The 18545-nt window shown below is 47.8% G+C and overlaps 1 protein-coding gene across 2 annotated transcripts in view; it reads right to left on the bottom strand.

Moving 5' to 3' along the window:
• CSTPP1 (centriolar satellite-associated tubulin polyglutamylase complex regulator 1) overlaps nt 1-18545 on the bottom strand; it is a 199975-nt gene that overhangs the window by 4226 nt on the left and 177204 nt on the right. For both annotated transcript variants that reach the window (XM_026004059.2, XM_072758949.1), the window contains 3 exons: nt 4372-4457; nt 2581-2776; nt 1935-2044 (listed from right to left, as the gene is read on the bottom strand). In XM_026004059.2, coding sequence (XP_025859844.1) covers nt 1935-2044; nt 2581-2776; nt 4372-4457 — 392 coding nt within the window. The remainder of the gene's footprint in view (nt 1-1934; nt 2045-2580; nt 2777-4371; nt 4458-18545) is intronic.

Here is an 18545-nt window from a genome sequence, read left to right as displayed (position 1 = left end):
CTGCACACACAGCACCAAGACTAGGTGGTGGGTGTGAGCTGGTGGAGGGGTGGTCAGTTCCTTCCTTGAGGCCCCACGTACTGGGCTGACAAGGAGCCAGAGACGTACAGTCCAGGTAATCCCCCCCAAATCAGAAAATTATACGGTTGTGTATCCACCACCCTAGTCAGAGTGAGCCCACTTTGGAGACAGAATGGTGAAAAATGCTGTCTCAGCTCCTCAGAGACTCTTGAGAGGCGAGAGGAGAAGGCTGGGTCAGAATCGGATCAAACTCTTCTGCATGGCCAGGAGCTGCCCGAGGGGATCTGGCTCCTCTCTGCTTGGCCACAACCCTTTCTGAGCCAGTGTCCTTAGCTACAAACCAACGGCAGTAGTGCTTGGATACTGGGGAAGGGGAGAGGAGCACCTCTCGGATGCTCCCTGGAGCTGTTCACAGTGGAGGGATGGTGGGCTGAAGTGCGCAGGGTCTCACCTGCCAACTGGAGGGAAAAGCTCACTGGTGTTCAGCACGGAGAACTGGCTGCTAACAGCGCTGGTCTCTGGAAAGCCCCGATCTTAAGCCCACCCATCTGGCTCTAGTTCAGTTCCTTCCTTTCCCAAAGCTTTTCCAGTTGATGCCTCCTGGCCCCTTTTGCTCTTAATGGTTTCAAACTATGTTCCATAGGCCCTCTCGTTTTGTGTGAGTGTGTGTGTGTGTGTGTGTGTGAGTGTGTGCTTCTGTGACCGCCTTGAGGACTAAGGGAGCAGGACAGCCCCTCTCCACAGCTGGCTGCACCCCGAGTATCTCCTGATCCCTGTTTTCTACGCTGGAGATGCGGCGGAGGGCAGGTGCTTCTGTCCATCTCCCTCTCCACTCTGCGGTAGTGCCTGGTAAAAGTGGTTGACGGAGTGATTGCCCTTTTTAAAGTAAGGGCATGAGGCCCACTTTTTCCTTTTCCTTCCTGTGGCCTGACTGGTGGAAAGGAAGGGAGGGCGGTCAGTTACCGAGGTGAGAGAGAAACCCTACACAAGTCACACCCACTGCCCCCTTACTCCTGACTTCTCCTCTTTGCCTTTTGACTCCGGTCTGGCCAGTGACCTCGGCGACCAGTATCACTCCTGGCCCTGTGCCCCGCCAGGCATCACTTCGGAGGAAGTCGGCTGCTGGGCAGCATCATGCCTCAGTGGGCCTCAGTGAGTCCTGTGGGGCTTGCGTTCCTGCATGCATCCCCAGCAGGCTTTATATCATGTGAGATCTGAGGCCTCAAAAACACCTGGATACTCTTGAAGAGGGAGATAATACAACTCCTGCAGCTCTGGTGGGCAGGGGTCTGGGGGCTCTTCCCTTGGGGGAGCAGCAGGTGTGAACAGGACACGAGCCAGTGGGAGGAGGAGGCCGGCCAATGAGAAGTAGCGCCGGGCGTGAAAAACTGGGCCAGTGCAGGCCTCTCTCCCCATTTTTTGCTCCTGTTCAGACTAATTAGTTTTCTTTTTTCTTTTTTTTTTTTTTTTCCCAGCTGGGAAAAAAGGCCTCCTCAGACACACCTTTGCCCTGCTTACAAATGGGATTCAAGTCCCTTTGATATATAATCTCCAAAGCCACTTAGTAAATAGCCCTGTGTCTGCCCAACCTGCAGGCCACTCCCCAGAGCAGAATGGGGCATTCTCCGGGGAGGGGCTGGGCACACCTTTGCCCCCGAGAGGCCGCTTCATGCTGGGGCAGGGCCTTGGGTGGGGAAGGCTGTCCCTTACCACCCGAGTGCAGGAGGCCTAAGAGGGCACAGTCTTTGTTGTGCCTGTTCTGGCTCCTGAGGCATCTGAGACTGACCCTGAGAAGTCAAGGTGGAGATGGTGATGCCCCTTCCTTGCTGGGACCATGTCTGCCAAGAGCAGTGAGTCCCCACATGGCTCTGTGGTGGAGCAGGAGAGGCTAGCCAGAGCGAGCTTTGGCTTACCTAGGGCTTGGTTGATCCCATGATGCTTTGAAAGAGCCACAAGGAATCCGTAGAAGGTCAGTCTCTGAACGTTGCTTAGTACCTCTTTGACAAGTGCGGGGGGTGGACAGCTAGAAGGGAGGATACAGATGCCAGATTCAAAGGCCAGCAAAACTTAGTGCCTTCTTTTCCTGCAGACCTTCAGGCTTGGGAGGGTGCCCAAAGCCAGGACTGAGGGGCCTCGTCTGCCCCGGAGGAACACAGCACATCTCCAGAAGCAAGGCCTTGACTGGGGACAGGATGGGCTGGCACGTTCCCTACCCGGTGCTCTCACTAGGGCAGCAGAGGAAGGGAATGGCCAAAAGGCAAGGGGTGGCAGTCTCTTCCTGGAAGAGACCAAAACTGGCTGCTCTGTCCCTAAGGAGACTTTGTGGCCCGTGGACAGCTTCGTTCTTCCTTTCTGTAGGGTGCATGCTTTGTACAGTGAGCGTTAACCCCTTCTCTCCAAAAAGCTAGAGCTGATCCATCTCCTGGCGCTGGTCTAACCAACTATACCCCTCGAGGGCCCTGGAAGCCCCGCGCCAGTCAGAACACCTGCTAGCGGTGTTCCCGAGCCAACAGCCCAGCTCCCCGGGGCCGAGGCGAGGCCTCCATGCTCCTTGCTCACCTGTATTTGTGCCGGTCACACAAGTTCTCCAGACACTGGTAGAACAGGGACGCCTCCACACCCTCCAGCGTGCTAGCCTCACCCAACGCAGGCCGCTGGCGGTGCTGGCCACTGGAGGACGTCGGCACGATCACCGTATTGGGATTCTTGCCTGCCAGCAGGTCCTGATAAATGGCAGCCACGCTCTCCAGGAATTCTGTGGACCATGGTGGGTGGGGAGCATAGGTCGGCGAAGGGGACACACCTCGTCCGTTCGCTGGGTCTACCCTTCTCTGCTAGCTCAGCTCACCACCTCCTCAGCACACCCACTGGCATGCTCCAGGCCCTCAACTGCGTGGGACCAGCGTGCTCGTGAGCAATATCCCTAACGTGTGTTTTAGGTCCAGTGTCCCCTCCTCAGAGCAGCTGTTTCTGGACTGGGCAGGTGCCCTATTGCACACTTTCGGAGCACCCCAGAATTCTTTGTAGTGCTTTTCCAAGGATGAGTTTTCTGGATAAGTATTGGTTTGCTCTCCGTCCTGCTGGAGTGGAAGATTCTTGAACAAAGGCAGGGATTGTGCCTTGTCAACCTTTCTGCCTTAGTATCTAGCACAGTGTTGGGCACATGTTATGTGCTAAAAATATTTTTTAAAGAGTGAACGTGTGCACACATGCGCTGGTAAACCCCTTCTCACTTGTGAGGCCACCTGCCTCTCTGACTCAAGAAAGCACGGTGGAAGAAGGCCTCAAGTTGCTAATTTATGACACATTTGAAAGGCAGGAGGAGAAGGTTTTCTTAGACCTGGCTGCTCCTTCTCCAGGGCCCAGGAGCTTCAGAGAAATGGAAAGTAGATGCCTGCAGCTGCTCAGAGCAGGTGGAAAGACCCCAGGCTCCAGCCCCCACCGGACCAGGCCCTTGGGCTGCCATCACGAAAACAGAATGTGGCGCCTGTGAGAGGCTAAGGCTGGCTGGGATCACCGGTTGGCAGGGGAGCCATGTCCAGGTTCCAAGGACAGCCTCCTGTTTACTGGAAGAGCCCATTTTAAGTGAGTTTGTCTATGGACATAGTCAGCAATTTCTGAGCCCAACATTCCATTTGATGTTGCTGTGTGCACTGTGTGAGCCAGTGTGCATTTGTGTTTATTCGTCTGTTTCTATTACACCTGATTCGAGAAGGGATTTGAGGATCCATCTGGTGTGGATGGGGAGTAGGACAGGCGTGTGAGATAGCTGTCTGCTTCTTCAAAGCTGTGTGGGCGGGAAAATGTGTGCCTACACACAGGAGTCAGGGCCGACGGGGAGCCCTGCACGGCAGAGGGCTAAGAGCACTGGCTTTGGAGTGAGCCTTCGGTGCAGGTCTGGGCTCTACGACTTACTAGCTCTGTGGGTTTGGCTCCTTCCCTCTAAGCTGAGGCCCTGTCTCAGACGCCCTGTCTCCTCAGGCTGTTGTAAGCATGGAAGTCAGTACTAGGCCTGGCACACTGATACCCTGTGAACGTGTCGTGTGCTGTCACAGCGGCGTGCACTGTTCTAGGTATGGTCACCGGCACTTAGATGGATTTCCCTCACCGCTGACTGAAAGCCCTGTGGCTTTCGATGTCTTGAGGAGGCTAAGGGACCAGGCTGTGCACACTGAATCTGTGACCGCCAGTGGGAACTAGACATCCTGTCAGTGGCCCATGGGGGAGCACACCACCAAAGGAAGTTGGGGAGAGACATGGGTGTGCCAGGCACCAGATGGAAAGGGCACCAGGGTAGCAAAGGCAGACATGGCTCTGACAGGAGTCACATGGGACCCAGGAGACTCTCACCTGAGTAGTAAAATTGGATCTGGAAGGCGAAAAGGAAATCTGAAAAAGACATCAAGCAATCCATGGCGTCATCCATGAGCACAATCCTGAGGGGGAAAGAGGGAGAAAATGTGAGAGAATGTATATATGGGTGTGGGTGGGGAGCATGTAAGTGAGCTGTTTCTGGGGCTCCAGTCTTTCCTGGGACAGCAAGACATTCAGGAGAAGGATCCCCAAAGCCAACTCCTCCCAGTCACCTCGCTTCCCCATGAGTGGGGCTCTGGCACCAAACGGTGCTGACCATACGACCAAGGACAGGCTTCCAGTTCAGTCTCTGTGGCACCAGCTAGTGGACAGAGCTTGAGGAGGGAGGAGGGAGGGCAGCAAGGAGAGGGCGCAACTGTAATGCAGCCAAGATTTCTTTTCATATACTTAAGCAGTAAATCCTTTCATCCTGCAGTGAGGACCATTTAGTTCAGAATAAATACAGCTGAACAGAAAAGGCAAAAAAGAACAGCCAGGAAGCTTAAAGAGGTCTTGGCAAGTGGCACTGAGATTTAATAAGCTACCAAGGGCCCCAGCAACTGTAGGCACCTCCGTCCTGAGACACAGATGGCAGACAAGAAAAGAGGGTCCAGAGCTACTGGGGACTCGGCACTTGAGAGGGTCAGAGAACACACCTCGTCTTGTGACGCCACGGTGGCCGTGCCCCTACTTGCTGTCTGCTCCCACAAGTGGACCACCCCCTGGGTGTTCCTCTCTAGGCCCTCCCACCTCATAGGGAGAAAAACATCTGATACTAAATGAACAGACCAAGGCCATGTTCATACTCTGCTCAGGGCCTCATGCAGGAGGGCACAGGAAGGGAAGGAAATGAGCACTTGCTGGGCTCTATCCAGGTGCCAGGCAGGGTGCCAAACTTATCTACTGGAGGGGAACGGGGCGCCCAATCTGTTTCTGACTGGCTCTTCTGGCTTTATCTTTCATTTATTACAAAATTGTTTTATTCTGTTCACTCGTGTATTTTTCTAAATCTCTCTCTACCTCCTTGTGTCAGAAGATCCCCGAACTGGCACCTGGATCAACTCCAAAGACAGCCGGAACTGCACACCTCGGGGAAAGCGGCTTTGGAGAGAATATAATGTAAGGGGCCCCCACAGTTGTGTGAGGCAGCTGGCTCTGCTCTCTGATCTCCCCGAAGAGAGAAAGTGCTCCCCTAGCTAGTCTTCAGTTGTAATCATGACAACAGTAGAAGCAGGGAACGTGTACTGAGTACCTACTTCATGGTAGGTACTGTGCAAGGTATTTAACTATATTGAATTTTATTCCACAACATTCCTAGGGGGTAGGTCTTACTTACATTGATGTACATTTTACATGTGAAGGAATAAGTCTCAGAGAAGTTGGCTTGCTGAGACCACATAGCTGGGGAGTTTGCTCAATTCCATAGGCCATGGTACTTTCCATTAGTTCACACTGCTTTCCATTAGGTCACACTGCCTCTTTTCTTATTTTTTATTATTAATTTTTTAAAGATTTATTTGAGAGAGAGTGCACATGAGCAGGGGGGAGGGGCAGAGGGGGAGGGAGAAGCTGACTACCTGCTGTGCAGGGAGCCCAACGTGGGGCTGGATTCCTGGACTCTGGGATCAAGACCTGAGCGGAAGGCAAGGCAGACGTTTAACTGACTAAGCCCCCAGGTGCCCCTCACACTGCCTCTTTTTTTTTTTTTTTTTAAAGATTTTATTTATTTATTCATGACAAACAGAGAGACAGACAGAGAGGTAGAGACACAGGCAGAGGGAGAAGCAGGCTCCCTGCAGGGAGCCTGACATGGGACTCGATCCTAGGTTTCCAGGATCAAGCCCTGGGCCAAAGGCAGGCGCTAAACCGCTGAGCCACCCAGGCTGCCCCACACTGCCTCTTTTAAAATAAAGATACAGAATATAAACACCAACATTTTATTTCTTAATCTATGTGGCTAATTTATCTTCTTTGTGGCCCAACTACCAGAGTTGAACATTAAAATTCCAGTTGGAAAAAATTTCAAGGCCCGATGGCGGGAAGCAGTGCTGCTTATGGCCACAGGAGGGCGCCCTGGTCCCTCCATCAGCGGCTCCTGGACGAAATGCTGAGCCAGAGGCCAGGTAGTTGCCCCCATTTCTCCTAACCCTGGGAGAACCCAGACAGGCAAAAAGGAAGAGAGAGGGCACAAAGCCCAGATTCTGATATCTGGATGGGGAGGAAGAGGCGACAGAGGGCAGAGAGAAGGGGCAGGTAGGACATACTTTGGTTAGCAAAGACACCCAAACTCCAGATGAGTGAGCACTCCCAGAGCACTGGGGTGGGGGTGGGGGGGTAGAGCCTCCACAACGCTTTTCCAGCCCAGGCTCAAGTAGAGAAGAAAAAGGTCCCTGTGGAGGGAAGCCAGTGACCTTTCCTTCCTGCCCTACTCCCAGGACAGCTAAGAACCCAAATGGCCTGAAGTTAATTACTATGGAAGAGCACTGGGCTGAGAATGTCCCCAAGCAGGAAACCACGAAGGGGAGCCAAAGCCTTTGAAGATGTTACTTGGCTTCTCTCCTTTATCATCAACCTGGACCCAGCGCTCCTGTTTATAGTAATTACCTCCATGGACTATTTCTTTCTTTTGTTATCTATTTCTTCATTTATATTGTGATACAATTCAAACACCATAAAATTCCCCTTTAAAAGTGTAGTGTTTTTAAGTGTATTTACAAAGTTGTGCAACCCTCACCACTGTCTAATTCCAGAAGTTGTAATTCTTGCTAATCAGCATGCTCCGGAGACAGGCCCTGCCACACCAGGCCTTTGAAGCCAATTGCCATAAGCATCTTCCTCTCTCAGCCACAGAGAAGACTAGAAGCTGAAACAGGGCTCACCATTCCAGCTTCAGAACTGGCCTGCAGCTTTCTGTTGGGGCCATTCTTAACTGTGAACATTAGCAGCTTCTTTCAAGATGGGCAGCTGGGGAAAGGGGAGAGCGCAGCCTGACAGAGGGCAGGAGACCCACCATGTGAACGTGGCAGGCTCTATGGGAGCTAGGTGGCCCAGTGTGCGCTCTGGTCTCCACTCGGGCTCTTTGGTGAGCTGAAACTGGCACTGGTCAGGGGGGATCAGCAGGGTGGTTAGGGACGCAGACCATGCCAGGGGATCTCTTTCTCTTTCTGAGGGATATGTGGCTGGATCCCAGCTGCATGCGTGCAAAGGATGGAGGGGTTTTCTTGACTGTAGGCAGTGTGATTGGCTGCGAAAAGAGCCAGGTGGACCTCAGCTCTCATGAACAGCAACACCACCCCCTACTCTTCTCACCCAGAGGCCTTATGTCCTCTGGACTTCCTGGAAATTACCTCCCTTGCCTGCCCCTCAGTAATCAATCACCAGGTCCTAGCAATGCCACCCTAACTGTGCCTCTTGAATCTGCTGACTGCTTCCCACTCCCACAGCCACCTATGATGCCCACCTCCATGTCCTTCTTGTGGGCTACCGGATGACCTCTTGGCCAGCTTCCTGCAACTACTCTTGCCTCCTTCTAATTGAGTATCCACACTGTGGTCACAAAAACTTTTTCTTTTAATGTGAATTTGACCACTTTACAATCTATTTAAAGCCCTTCATGGGCTTCCCATTGACCTGAGAACAGGATCCGCCATTCTTATCCTGGCTTATGAGCCCACACAATCTGCTCCCTGTCTCCCCTCATCCCTGTAGATGCACTGGAGGCCACAGGCAGCCTCCTCAGCTGTGTTCCAGTCACACTGACCCTTAACAATATTCCCAATGCTCCCTCCTTCCTCATGGCCTTCAGACCACCCAGTCCCCCTACCTGTAATGCTCCCCACCCTTCATGCCACCCTCCTCACCTATTCATTCTTTGTATCATAGCCCAAAGAGCAGCTCTTAGGGAAGCCTTTCCCTCCAAGACAAAGCAGACATGCTTGTCTCTTCTACCAGCCTCCATACTTCTTTGTGACCTCTTCATACTGCTCATGTCTGTCTTTGCCCCAGGATTCCAGGACCCACCAGGTGAGGCCTCTGTCTCTCAGCCTGTGGCTTGACTCCAGGGTCTGGCCCATGCAGGCCCATAGCAGGTGCTCAGTAAATATTTGTTGCATGAGGACAAGCATGAATAGATGGATAAGAGGGGCCACAGTACTCTTTTCTTTTCCCCTGGCCAGGTGACACTAAGATACTTACATTTAGGTCTGGACAGTCCATTTAAGAGGAATAAACTAGAGTCATGGAATAGGGAGTCAGAGTGGTGGTGAGTCTGCAAACCATGATATCATACAAATGGCTGCACTTAGATCCTTTAGCTTAGAGGAAAAAACTAAGGAGGAAGTGTGGGCCGAGACCTGACTCTTCTTTTTCGGGGTCAGGGTTGGGGCAGAGGGGCAGAGGGAGAGGGAGAGAGAGAATCCCAAGTAGGTCTCCATGACCCTGATACAATGACCTGAGCTGAAATCAAGAGTTGGACACCCAGTCTCCCTGAGATTTAACTCTTAAAGATCTGCCTCTGAGGGCTATATAACAGGGATCTAAAGCTTGGCTCTAGAAGACCTTCAAACTGCTTAGCCCTGGGATTATAGCTACTTTGTGAAGGGGTGAGCTGCCTGTTGCTAGAGATATTTAAGCAGAAGGCTCGTACTTCCCAAAAGTATGAAAGAGCATCTTTCAGCTCTGACAGCATCTGTTGTCCCAAGGGTGGGACAGAACTGACAGCTTTTCTGTTAGTGCTGGTTCTGAAGTTTGCTGTTTGGAGGACAGTGGATGCAGAAAAGTCTGAAAGACTTACAGGAAAATGCTTTCAGAAACATCATATGTTGCACTGTCCATCTCTAAAAGAACGCTTGGGCCCATAAAAGTTCTAGGTAACTGGCACTGGAATCTTGGCAGAGCTGCAAAAAAGGCAGACAGGAGGCTACAGGTCTGTCTTTGCCTTTGGTGGCAGGGACAACCCCAGGTTGTAGGCCCTGATTCCCCAGGCAGCTCCTTCATCTTGAACTCAAACCTGTCACCACTCCCAGAGGGCTCATGAAGGAATCTCTTGGAAACGAGGTCATCCACATGTGCTGTTTCCATTGATGGCAGTTGGCTCAGCACCCCTTGCTGCCAGAGGCCTCCTGCTAACATGCCAGCTGCTTCTGACACCTGGAGGAGCCTGGCGGCCACTGCTTTGAGGTAAAGCCAACAAGGAACTGTTGCCAACAAGAGTCTGTAAAAATCTATTGGATCATGGAAGGATCCTTGCAGGCCATGCCTCAGGACTAGAGAGAGGGACTGTGGGAGAGAAGTCAAGGCAGTGCAGTTCAGGTCGGCCCTGAGTAGAACCATGTGGAGGGTGGAGTCCAGGGCAGGCAACTGGAATGAAGAAAGAACACTTGGCAGGGTCAGAGCTAATCCCAAGGGGGCTGGCCCTTCTCTCCCTCTCTTGCCCACTTCCAACAGCTGGGATGGGCTGGCTGGCTGGGAGTTAGCTGGGTGCCAAGGAAGCGATAGCTTCCAGTCTGAACCTACTGACTCGCCAACTTTCTATTCATCCCATGGGTCAGTGTCCCTGGGCAAATGGCATGAGCTGCATCCAACTGCCTGCAGTTCTGCGTTAGCAAGCCCTGGGATCGAATTCCAGCTGCACCACTCATTGGCCACGGTGTCTTTTCTTCTCTGAGCTTCAGTGTCCTCGTCTGAAAAGAGGAGATGATCATAGTTTCTATTTCATTGGATTCTTGTGAGAAGTCCATATGATGATGTACTGTGTTTAGTGTACAATGAGCACTCAAAATAAGCATTAGTTACTATCAATGAGTGTATTCTAGTTGGCTTAAGGTGCTAGAGGAGCTCAAAATAGCAAGTAAAAATAAAACTCAGAGGAAGTGAGCGCTACCAGCACCCAACCACGAAGAGGCTCTCAGGCGGAAGCCAGCTATCTGGTTTCGAGCCCACTCTGGGGGGAAGCCAGCCCTCAGCCAGGGCCAGAAGGAAGAGGCACCTTCCCTGACTGCACCTCTTCTGGGAGGTCACAGGACCGGGGTCCTTCATGGGCAAAGTGAATCCCCAAGTGTGTGGACTCACCATGTGCCTCCCTGGGCTGTGCTTTTGTATCAGGCCATGAGTGAGGATAAAACCAGGTGCTGGCCCCCTTCTGCAGGTGGGGGCAGAGGCTGCTTCTGAGGTTTCCTGGGATGCTTCCTTAGGGTCACCCCTCTTCTGGACTGTGTGAGATGCACCCTCATGCTGCACGAACTGCCACAAGTCCAGGCCTGCAGAGCAGCTTGGGATGTCCAGGTCATCGCTCTCCCCTGGCTTCAGCCTGCACCTCTAGTGTACCCCAAACCCCACTTGCCCTGTAGTGCCTAAGCAGCCTGATCCAGAGAGTGCAGAAAATCAAACAACAATGGTTAATATTCATTGGGGGCTTACTGAGTCGACAAGTAACATACATTCATCATTTCATTTTCTTCTCATATTAATCCTATGAGGTAAGCTCAGTGGATATCTTCACTGAGAACACACAAGTTCAGAAAGATTCAGAAACATGGCCAAAGGGGCAGCCCAGATGGCTCAGCGGTTTAGCTCCACCTTCAGCCCAGGGCCTGATCCTGGAAACCTGGGATCGAGTCCCACATTGGGCTCCCTGCATGGAGTCTGCTTCTCTCTCTGCCTGTGTCTCTGCCTCTCATGAATAAATAAATAAATAAATCTTAAAAAAAGAAGAAAAAAAAGGAAACATGGCCAAGGTTATAGGGAGATTGCAAGAGCTGTAATTCAAACACAGGTCTCTCTGACTCTAATCAGCTGCACCTGAAAGAAAAGGGAGGCCCTGTGCTCTCTAGTGGGACAGTAACACCTTCCTGGTGGCACTCTCCCTTCTCCCAATCTTGGAATTTGTTAGCAATGTAGGGTACCCACCCCCAGGAGGGCTCAGGAGCTGAGGCTCCATGCTGCTTCTCCCTGCAGAGAGCTTGAAGGCCCTTGCACAGCCATTTAAACCCCAATACCCTCACCTCTCCTAAGAATCCTTACAACCAGGGGCCAACTATTTCTTGCTCTTAGGATAAATATCAACCCCAATTCATGGCCTCCTGAGACCCTCATTTTCCCTTCTGGTCTCCAAACTCCTCAAACTCCAGAACCACTGGCTTCTTGAAGCTTCTTTAGGTCATTATTGGTGACAGCCTGGCTTCTTTTCCAGGCTGCTTATTTCCTTTACACTGCTTTTCCTGCCCATCACTCTCTACTTTGATCCTACCCATCCTTTTTGTTTTAAATGAAATATTTAAGACTTCAGAAAATTATGCAGAACATGATAAACACCTGTGTACCCCTAGCCAACTTCATCAAACCTTGACATTTTGCCATCCTTGCTTCAATTTGTAAAGGCTTTGTAAAATATTATATATATCATTCAAGCCACCTGTGCTCACCTCTCCCTCATTCCATCCCTCAACCCTTCTTCCTCTGGAGCACCATGGAAAATTGGCAGTTATCACCCCTCTGCACATTTTTTATGCTATAATAACTCACACAAATGCCTGTATTTGTAAAACATTATCAGCTTGTTTTCAAACTTTATGTATATTCTGAGATATAAGAGTATTGGTGCATATATTTCTACCTATACCCATTTTCGTTCTGTATAGCATTGAGTGGTATGAAGATACCACACTTTGTCCTTTCTTCTACAGTGGGGGCATGCAGAGCACTCCAATGATAGCTATTACAAACAGTGCTGTGTATTTCCTTATAACCAGGTATAACTGTGAACTTTTTAGATTTGCCTGAATTGCCTCAAAGTGATGGTACCAATTTATACTCCCACCAGCACTTTATGAGAATTCACATCCTCACCAATGCTTGTGTTATCAGACTTTAAAATTTTTGTCATTTTATGTGAAGTGGCATCTCAATTTAATTGGCATTTCCCTGATTACTAGTGAGTGTGGGCATGAAAATATGCTCATATATTTATGAGCTGTTAGGGTTTTCTGTGTATTGCTTGCTCACATCCTTAGACTATTTTTCTACTAAGATTCTTCATCTTTTCCTTATTGATTTGTAGGAGTTCTTTATAAAAAATGTTTTAGACTAAAATTCTGCAGACCAATCTATTGTTAGCTATACACATAAGTATCCTCTTCTAGTCTCTGGCTTATCTTTCAACTTTATCTATCTTTGGTTGAACAGAAATTTTTAATTCTTTTTTTAAAAAAGATATATTTATTTCAGAAAGACAGAGAAAGGGGGGGAGGGGCAGAGGGAAGGCTATCCAAGCAGACTCCCCACTGAGCACAGAGTCCCCCATGGGGCTCAATCTCAGGAGGCATGAGATCATGTCCTGAGCCAAAACCAAGAGTCACAATATTACTGACTGAGCCACCCAGGTGCCCCTTGGGCTTTTTGTATCTTAAGGATTCTTTTACTGTTAGCCATAAATATATTTTCTTCTCTTCTAGAATATTATAGTTTTGCCTTTCACACTTAGGTCTGTCATTTATATGAAATTGACTTCGGAATATGATATGAAGTAGGAATCTAACTTTATTTTTTCCTATGTAAATAACCAATTGCCCCATCAATGCTTATTGAAGCATCCCTTTCCCTACTGCTCTGCATATCATGTTTTTATAAATGTGTGTGTCTCTCTGGTCTGTCTGCTATGATGTGTTTGTCTAGCCTTACTCAAGGACCATACTATCTTAGTTACAAGGGCCTGGTAACTAAGTCTTGTGAACTGTAAAGTGTGTGTTCATCTCTTACTAATCCTTTAGGCTCCAAACTCAACATCTCTTCCTCATGGAAAAGCATTTCATGATTCCCCATGTTAGGTCTAGGTTCCTGTTTATATGTTCCTATAGCACTTGGTACTTCATTTATTTAATGTCTGTGGCTCTATCAGTTTGTAAGTTCCTTGAGGGGTAGAATGACATCTAATTTGCTTACTGTTAGCCTCTCCACAAGCGTAATGACCAGCAACACATAAAAGGCACTTGATAAATATTTGGTGAATGAAAGAATAGAGAAGGAAGGGATGGTCTGTTTTGGCAAAAGACCATTTGGGCCAAGAGTGGTGCTGTTCGATGCAAGTCAGAGCTAGGAAAGATATTGAGGCAGAATGATATTACCAGGGAGAGGCATAACAAGAGACAAATACCAAGAAAGCATATAACTGTATCCTGAGTGCATGGCATGAAGTCTGGCAGATACTAGATACTCAGGAAATATCTGAAAAAAAAAAAGAATATGGGAATCACTCCCCATTTGCTCATTATAATTCTTAAAAATTGGTAATTTTTTGAGGGCCATGTGACAAGCATTTTACATGCATTATTTCATTAAATCCTAAAAATTTTATGAGGAAGGTGTTATCATTATTTCTATTTTACAGATGAAAAAAATCGAGGCTTAGAGAAATTGCTCAGTGTCACAGGCCAGTAAGTGAAGGAATTGGGATTTCCATCCAGGGCTATCTGGCTCCAGCACCCGAGTCCCTTCACTATTAGGTATCTGGCCTTTGTGACACAGGGGCTAGCTGAAAAGTGACTCTCTTAAATGGGGGTGAATTGCTACATCTACAACCAGATTCCTTAGGGGTTCATGTGTTTTTAAGTCACTATCTGTATTTAGCATATAACCATGAAGAGCTTTCCCTAGTAAACATGTATTACTCACTGGAGAATCTGGCCTTCAGTGAGGTAGAAATGAGTTAAATGGTGTTCTAGATGATGAGAGAGAGAAAGAGAGAAAGAGAGAAAGAGAGAGAGAGAGAGAGAGAGAGAGAGAGAGAGAGAGAGAAGGAAATGTAATTCCTTTTGATGCAGTCAACTCTAAAATGCCAGGATGAGACTGCCTGCGATGCCCTTAATCAGTACTTCTCCAACTGTCGTTCCAGACCATCATCACATGGGAAAATTTTGAAAATATGAATTTTGGAATGCTACCTTGGATCCACCTAACTCTGGGGATGGAATGAGCCACCTGGGATTTAATAAGCTCTGCAGGGGACCTTGTGTCACTTGTGCCTTGAATGTGTTACAGGTGGATGATCCTCTTGGCCCAGCAGGGAAGAAGCCAGAGTCTGCAGGCTAATCACAGGCAGTTCTATCTTTACTGACTTTTCGTTATATGTTTATTATTTTCTGAGTGTTCTGAAGTGAAAAAAGGCCAGAAATAACTGCCTTAGGGAGCTGAGGAACTTCTCGTTTATATTTTTAAAATCTGGTAATAATAATGCCAATATTATTTTAACAGCAAGAAACTATTATATACTGAATGTCTACAATGTGTTAAGCAATATATACGTATTTTGTTGTGGTTGTTGAAACTGACACCACCCTATGAGTTAGTTATTATTATTCCCTATTGTACAGATATGGAAATAAGGCTTAGAGAAGTTATGAGAAATCCTCAAGGTCATCCAGTGAATAGTGCACCAGTGGCATGGACCCTCACGGTGTTTCCAAGGCCATGATGCCCATGCTCTTACAGGTCAGGGTTAATACTACTACTTCTAACACTCAAAGTTTGCTCTGTGCCAGGCATTACTTCAGGCACATTACATACTTCTTCAATTATTACAACTATTACTATTTACATTTGACAGATGAGGAGACTGAGGCTCAAAAAATAACTTTTCCAAGGGCACAAGCTGGGAAACTGAATCTGGGATTTGAACTCAAGAAACCTGGCTCTGATTACATGCTCTTCACCTTCAGGAAAGCCTCTCAGTCCACAGAGGAGGGAGGCGGAGATGCTGTGGTAATCATTTAGGATAAGACTACTTAATGATGCCTACTGCTGTGGAAATACATGAAGTGGAGGGCATCTGTGGCTAGGCCTGCCATTCAGCCCATTTGCTCTCTTTGCTCTCCTGTGTTTCCAGCTCACACCTGTTGTCCCAGGGCCTGGCCACAGTGCTTTCAGTCCATAAGTCAGGCACATGTGGAGACGCCATGCTCCTGAACTGGCTCTGGTGTACAGCTGCCTGTGGGTTACATTCTTCCCTGCACACATCATCACAGACTGGAGCCTCCTCCTGCAGCCTGTCCTCAGACCTCAGGGCCCTGCATAAAGCAAGCCCAGTCATGAGATGGGAGAGTGCAAAGCCTCTTCTAGCAATAGTGATTACCTTGGAGGCCTAACTACCTCCAGGGTAATTTTGATCAGAAGTCTGGTCTTGTGTGTGAGGAAGCTGGGATCTTGGCCTTCAGGACAAAATAGGAATAGCTTAAACAATTAGAGAATACTTTATGGGATATATATAATTTTTCTATACACACACCAGCTGGAGTAGAGTGGGGAAAGAATGGCACTGGGGAGGTAGGGCTGACACAGAAGCCTGATACACAGGGAGCAAACAAACTTGCCCCAGTTTTGAATTCACCTCTAATTTTATAGCCAGTATCCTGAGGATTGCCCTAGGCCCTTCTGTTGTTTATACTTGCATTCCCATCATCCCTTCACATGTCTACTGACAAGGACTGGCTATAGTCCTCAAATGGAAAGGTTTGACTTTTCTATCAAATAATAGGTATTTTGGTAAGGAGGGGATAAGCTTCTCTTCTGGCCACAGCTACAGGAATACCATTCTAGAAGTCTGTTAGTAACAATAATTGTAAGAATCTGTGAATTTTACTTTTTCTTCCAGGAGAGAGAGAGAGAGATTGATTGAGAGAGAGAGAGAGCACAAGTAGGAGGAGCAGCAGAGGGACTGGGAAAAGCAGGTTTTTTGCTGAGGAGGGAGCTTGACTTGGGGCTTGATCTGAGGATGCCAGGATCTTGACCCAAGCTGAAGACAGATGTTGAACCGACTGAGCCACCCAGGTGCCCCAGAATCAGTGAATTTTATAGGACTATGTTACTTCTAGTCTAATCTTCAGTGCTTAGGCATATCAGATTTTTCAGAAGGGCATGGGAGATGGATGGGGCAAGTGCAGTGGCTTCTGGGGTTGAAAAATCATACAGAAGGTCACCCTCCTTAACTTGCCTCCTACCTTTCAGAAAAGGAGGACAGTGGCTGTTCTGGAGTGAGAGAAATGAAGGGGAGATGTCACAGAGTGGTAGCAGGCAGTGACTGGAGCCTAGGTGATCCTCTCCTAAGCCCAGTGTTAAGCTCCTTGAGAGGCAGAACTCTATCTGTTCATCACTGTATCCCCAGTGTGCATAAGAGCTCCTGGCACAAAATCAGCACTCAAGAAATACTTGATGAAATGAACTACTGACACCAGGTAAGACATGCGTGAACCTCAAAAACATGATGCTAAGTGAAAGAAATTAGTCACAAAGGACCACATATTATTGGAATGAATTTATTTGAAAGATCTAGAAGAGGCAAATTTATAGAGATAGAAAGCAGCTCAGTGCTTGCCCAGGGCTGAGGAGGAAGAGAGATTCGGGAGTAGCGGCTAAGGAGTGCAGGATTTCTTTTGGGGGTAGTTAAAATGTGCTAAAATGGATCATGGTGATCGATATGAATATACTCTGTGATTGGACTAAAAGCCACTGAATTTTATACTCTAAGTAGGTAATTACATGGTATGTGAATTGTATCCCAAAACACTGAAAATTTTTGATGAATATATAAAGGAATGAACAAATGAATATAGGATACAGTTGCTGATTTTTGTTTGTAGCATTACTTAGAACCATGGCCTATTAGAACCATGTAAAATGCCTGACAAGGGATATCATTCATATGTTCACCCAATCAGGAGACACTTCTGGAGTGTGTAGCATGCATCCGGGTACTGTACTGAGTGACAGTGATCCAGCTGCAAACAAGGCTGGTATAGATCACGCCTGCCCTCGTGGAGCACACATACTCACACTTACTGTACCTTTTCTCTAAGAATTCTTTAGTTAGAGTTTACAGTTGATTTTTATTATTCAGCTATGTAGAAATAATGGTAGTCTTTAAGAGTATGGAGTTTTCCCCTTAAAATTTTGGGGTGGAAGCTTCCTTAAAATGAACTGACCCCAAGGGGAATTATCACTGGAAATCTGAAGGTAACACCTTTTATTTTTTTAATTTATTATTATTTTTTAATATTTTATTTATTCATAGAGACAGAGGGAGAGAGGGGCAGAGACACAGGCGGAGGGAGAAGCAGGCTCCATACAGGAACCCTGATGTGGGACTCGATCCCAGGTCTCCAGGATCACACCTGGCTGCAGGCAGCGCTAAACCACTGCGCCACCAGGGCTGCCCAGGTAACACCTTTTAAAATAATCTTCCACATTTTATTTTCAACTATGGAAGAAAAACAAATCTAAATCTTCTTTGGATAGCAGGTAAGTTAAAATGATAAAACCTGAACTGTAGCTTTCACCAGTGGCCACTTGCCCCTGGAGGAGGTAAGTATCCACTGAACAATGAGGGGGAAAAAGGATTTGAGTGCATGGTCAGTAAGCAAGTTTTGCACATGATCAGCAAAATCAGTGCATGAGCTGTGAGCTGCAAAACAGCCTGCTCCAATATGAGGCCGGTGCCTGTTGCTGGCAGCAGAGGACTTCCCATCTTTTTAGTTGACGGGGGAGCTGGCTGGCTCATTTCAGAAAGACCCAATGGTTTTTGGTGTAGTGTAATTAGTGCAGTCATGGTTTCAGTGGGTCAGACCACCACGCAGAAATAACTTCACAATATGAGCAAATCGGAGTGTAAGGAGGTTAAGAGCAAAGTCTCTGAATTCAGGCAGCCTCTGCAGCCTCTGGGTTCAAGTCAAGCCTCTGCTACTTAAAAGCTATCAGTAAATTCAGACAACATCCTTGACCTCTTTGAGCCTCCACTTCTTCTTTTTTTTAAATTGAGTTATATGAATTTCCTCTTCAGTAAAATAGGAAGGTAACAGTTTTTATAAAGATTGAGATCATTAAAGTAAGTGAATTTAAATGAAACAATGAAGATAAATATGCATACATTATGATTTAGGTAAGATGGGCATTTAAAAAATATTACTGAGACTTTACTTTGAGCAGTTTTAGGTTCACAGCAAAATGGAGGGGAAGGTACAGAGATTTCCTACATACTCCCTACTCCCACTCATGCACAGCCTCCTCCATTGTCAACATCCCACGGTGCACCAGAGTGGAATGTTTGTTAAAACTGATGAACCTACACTGACAGAGTTATCACCAAGTCCATACTTTATATTACCCTTCACTCCTGGTGTTGTATATTC

This window comes from Vulpes vulpes, chromosome 5 (assembly GCF_048418805.1).
Source record: "Vulpes vulpes isolate BD-2025 chromosome 5, VulVul3, whole genome shotgun sequence".
NCBI lineage: Eukaryota > Metazoa > Chordata > Mammalia > Carnivora > Canidae > Vulpes > Vulpes vulpes.
This window is presented reverse-complemented; position numbering and strand designations above follow the sequence as displayed.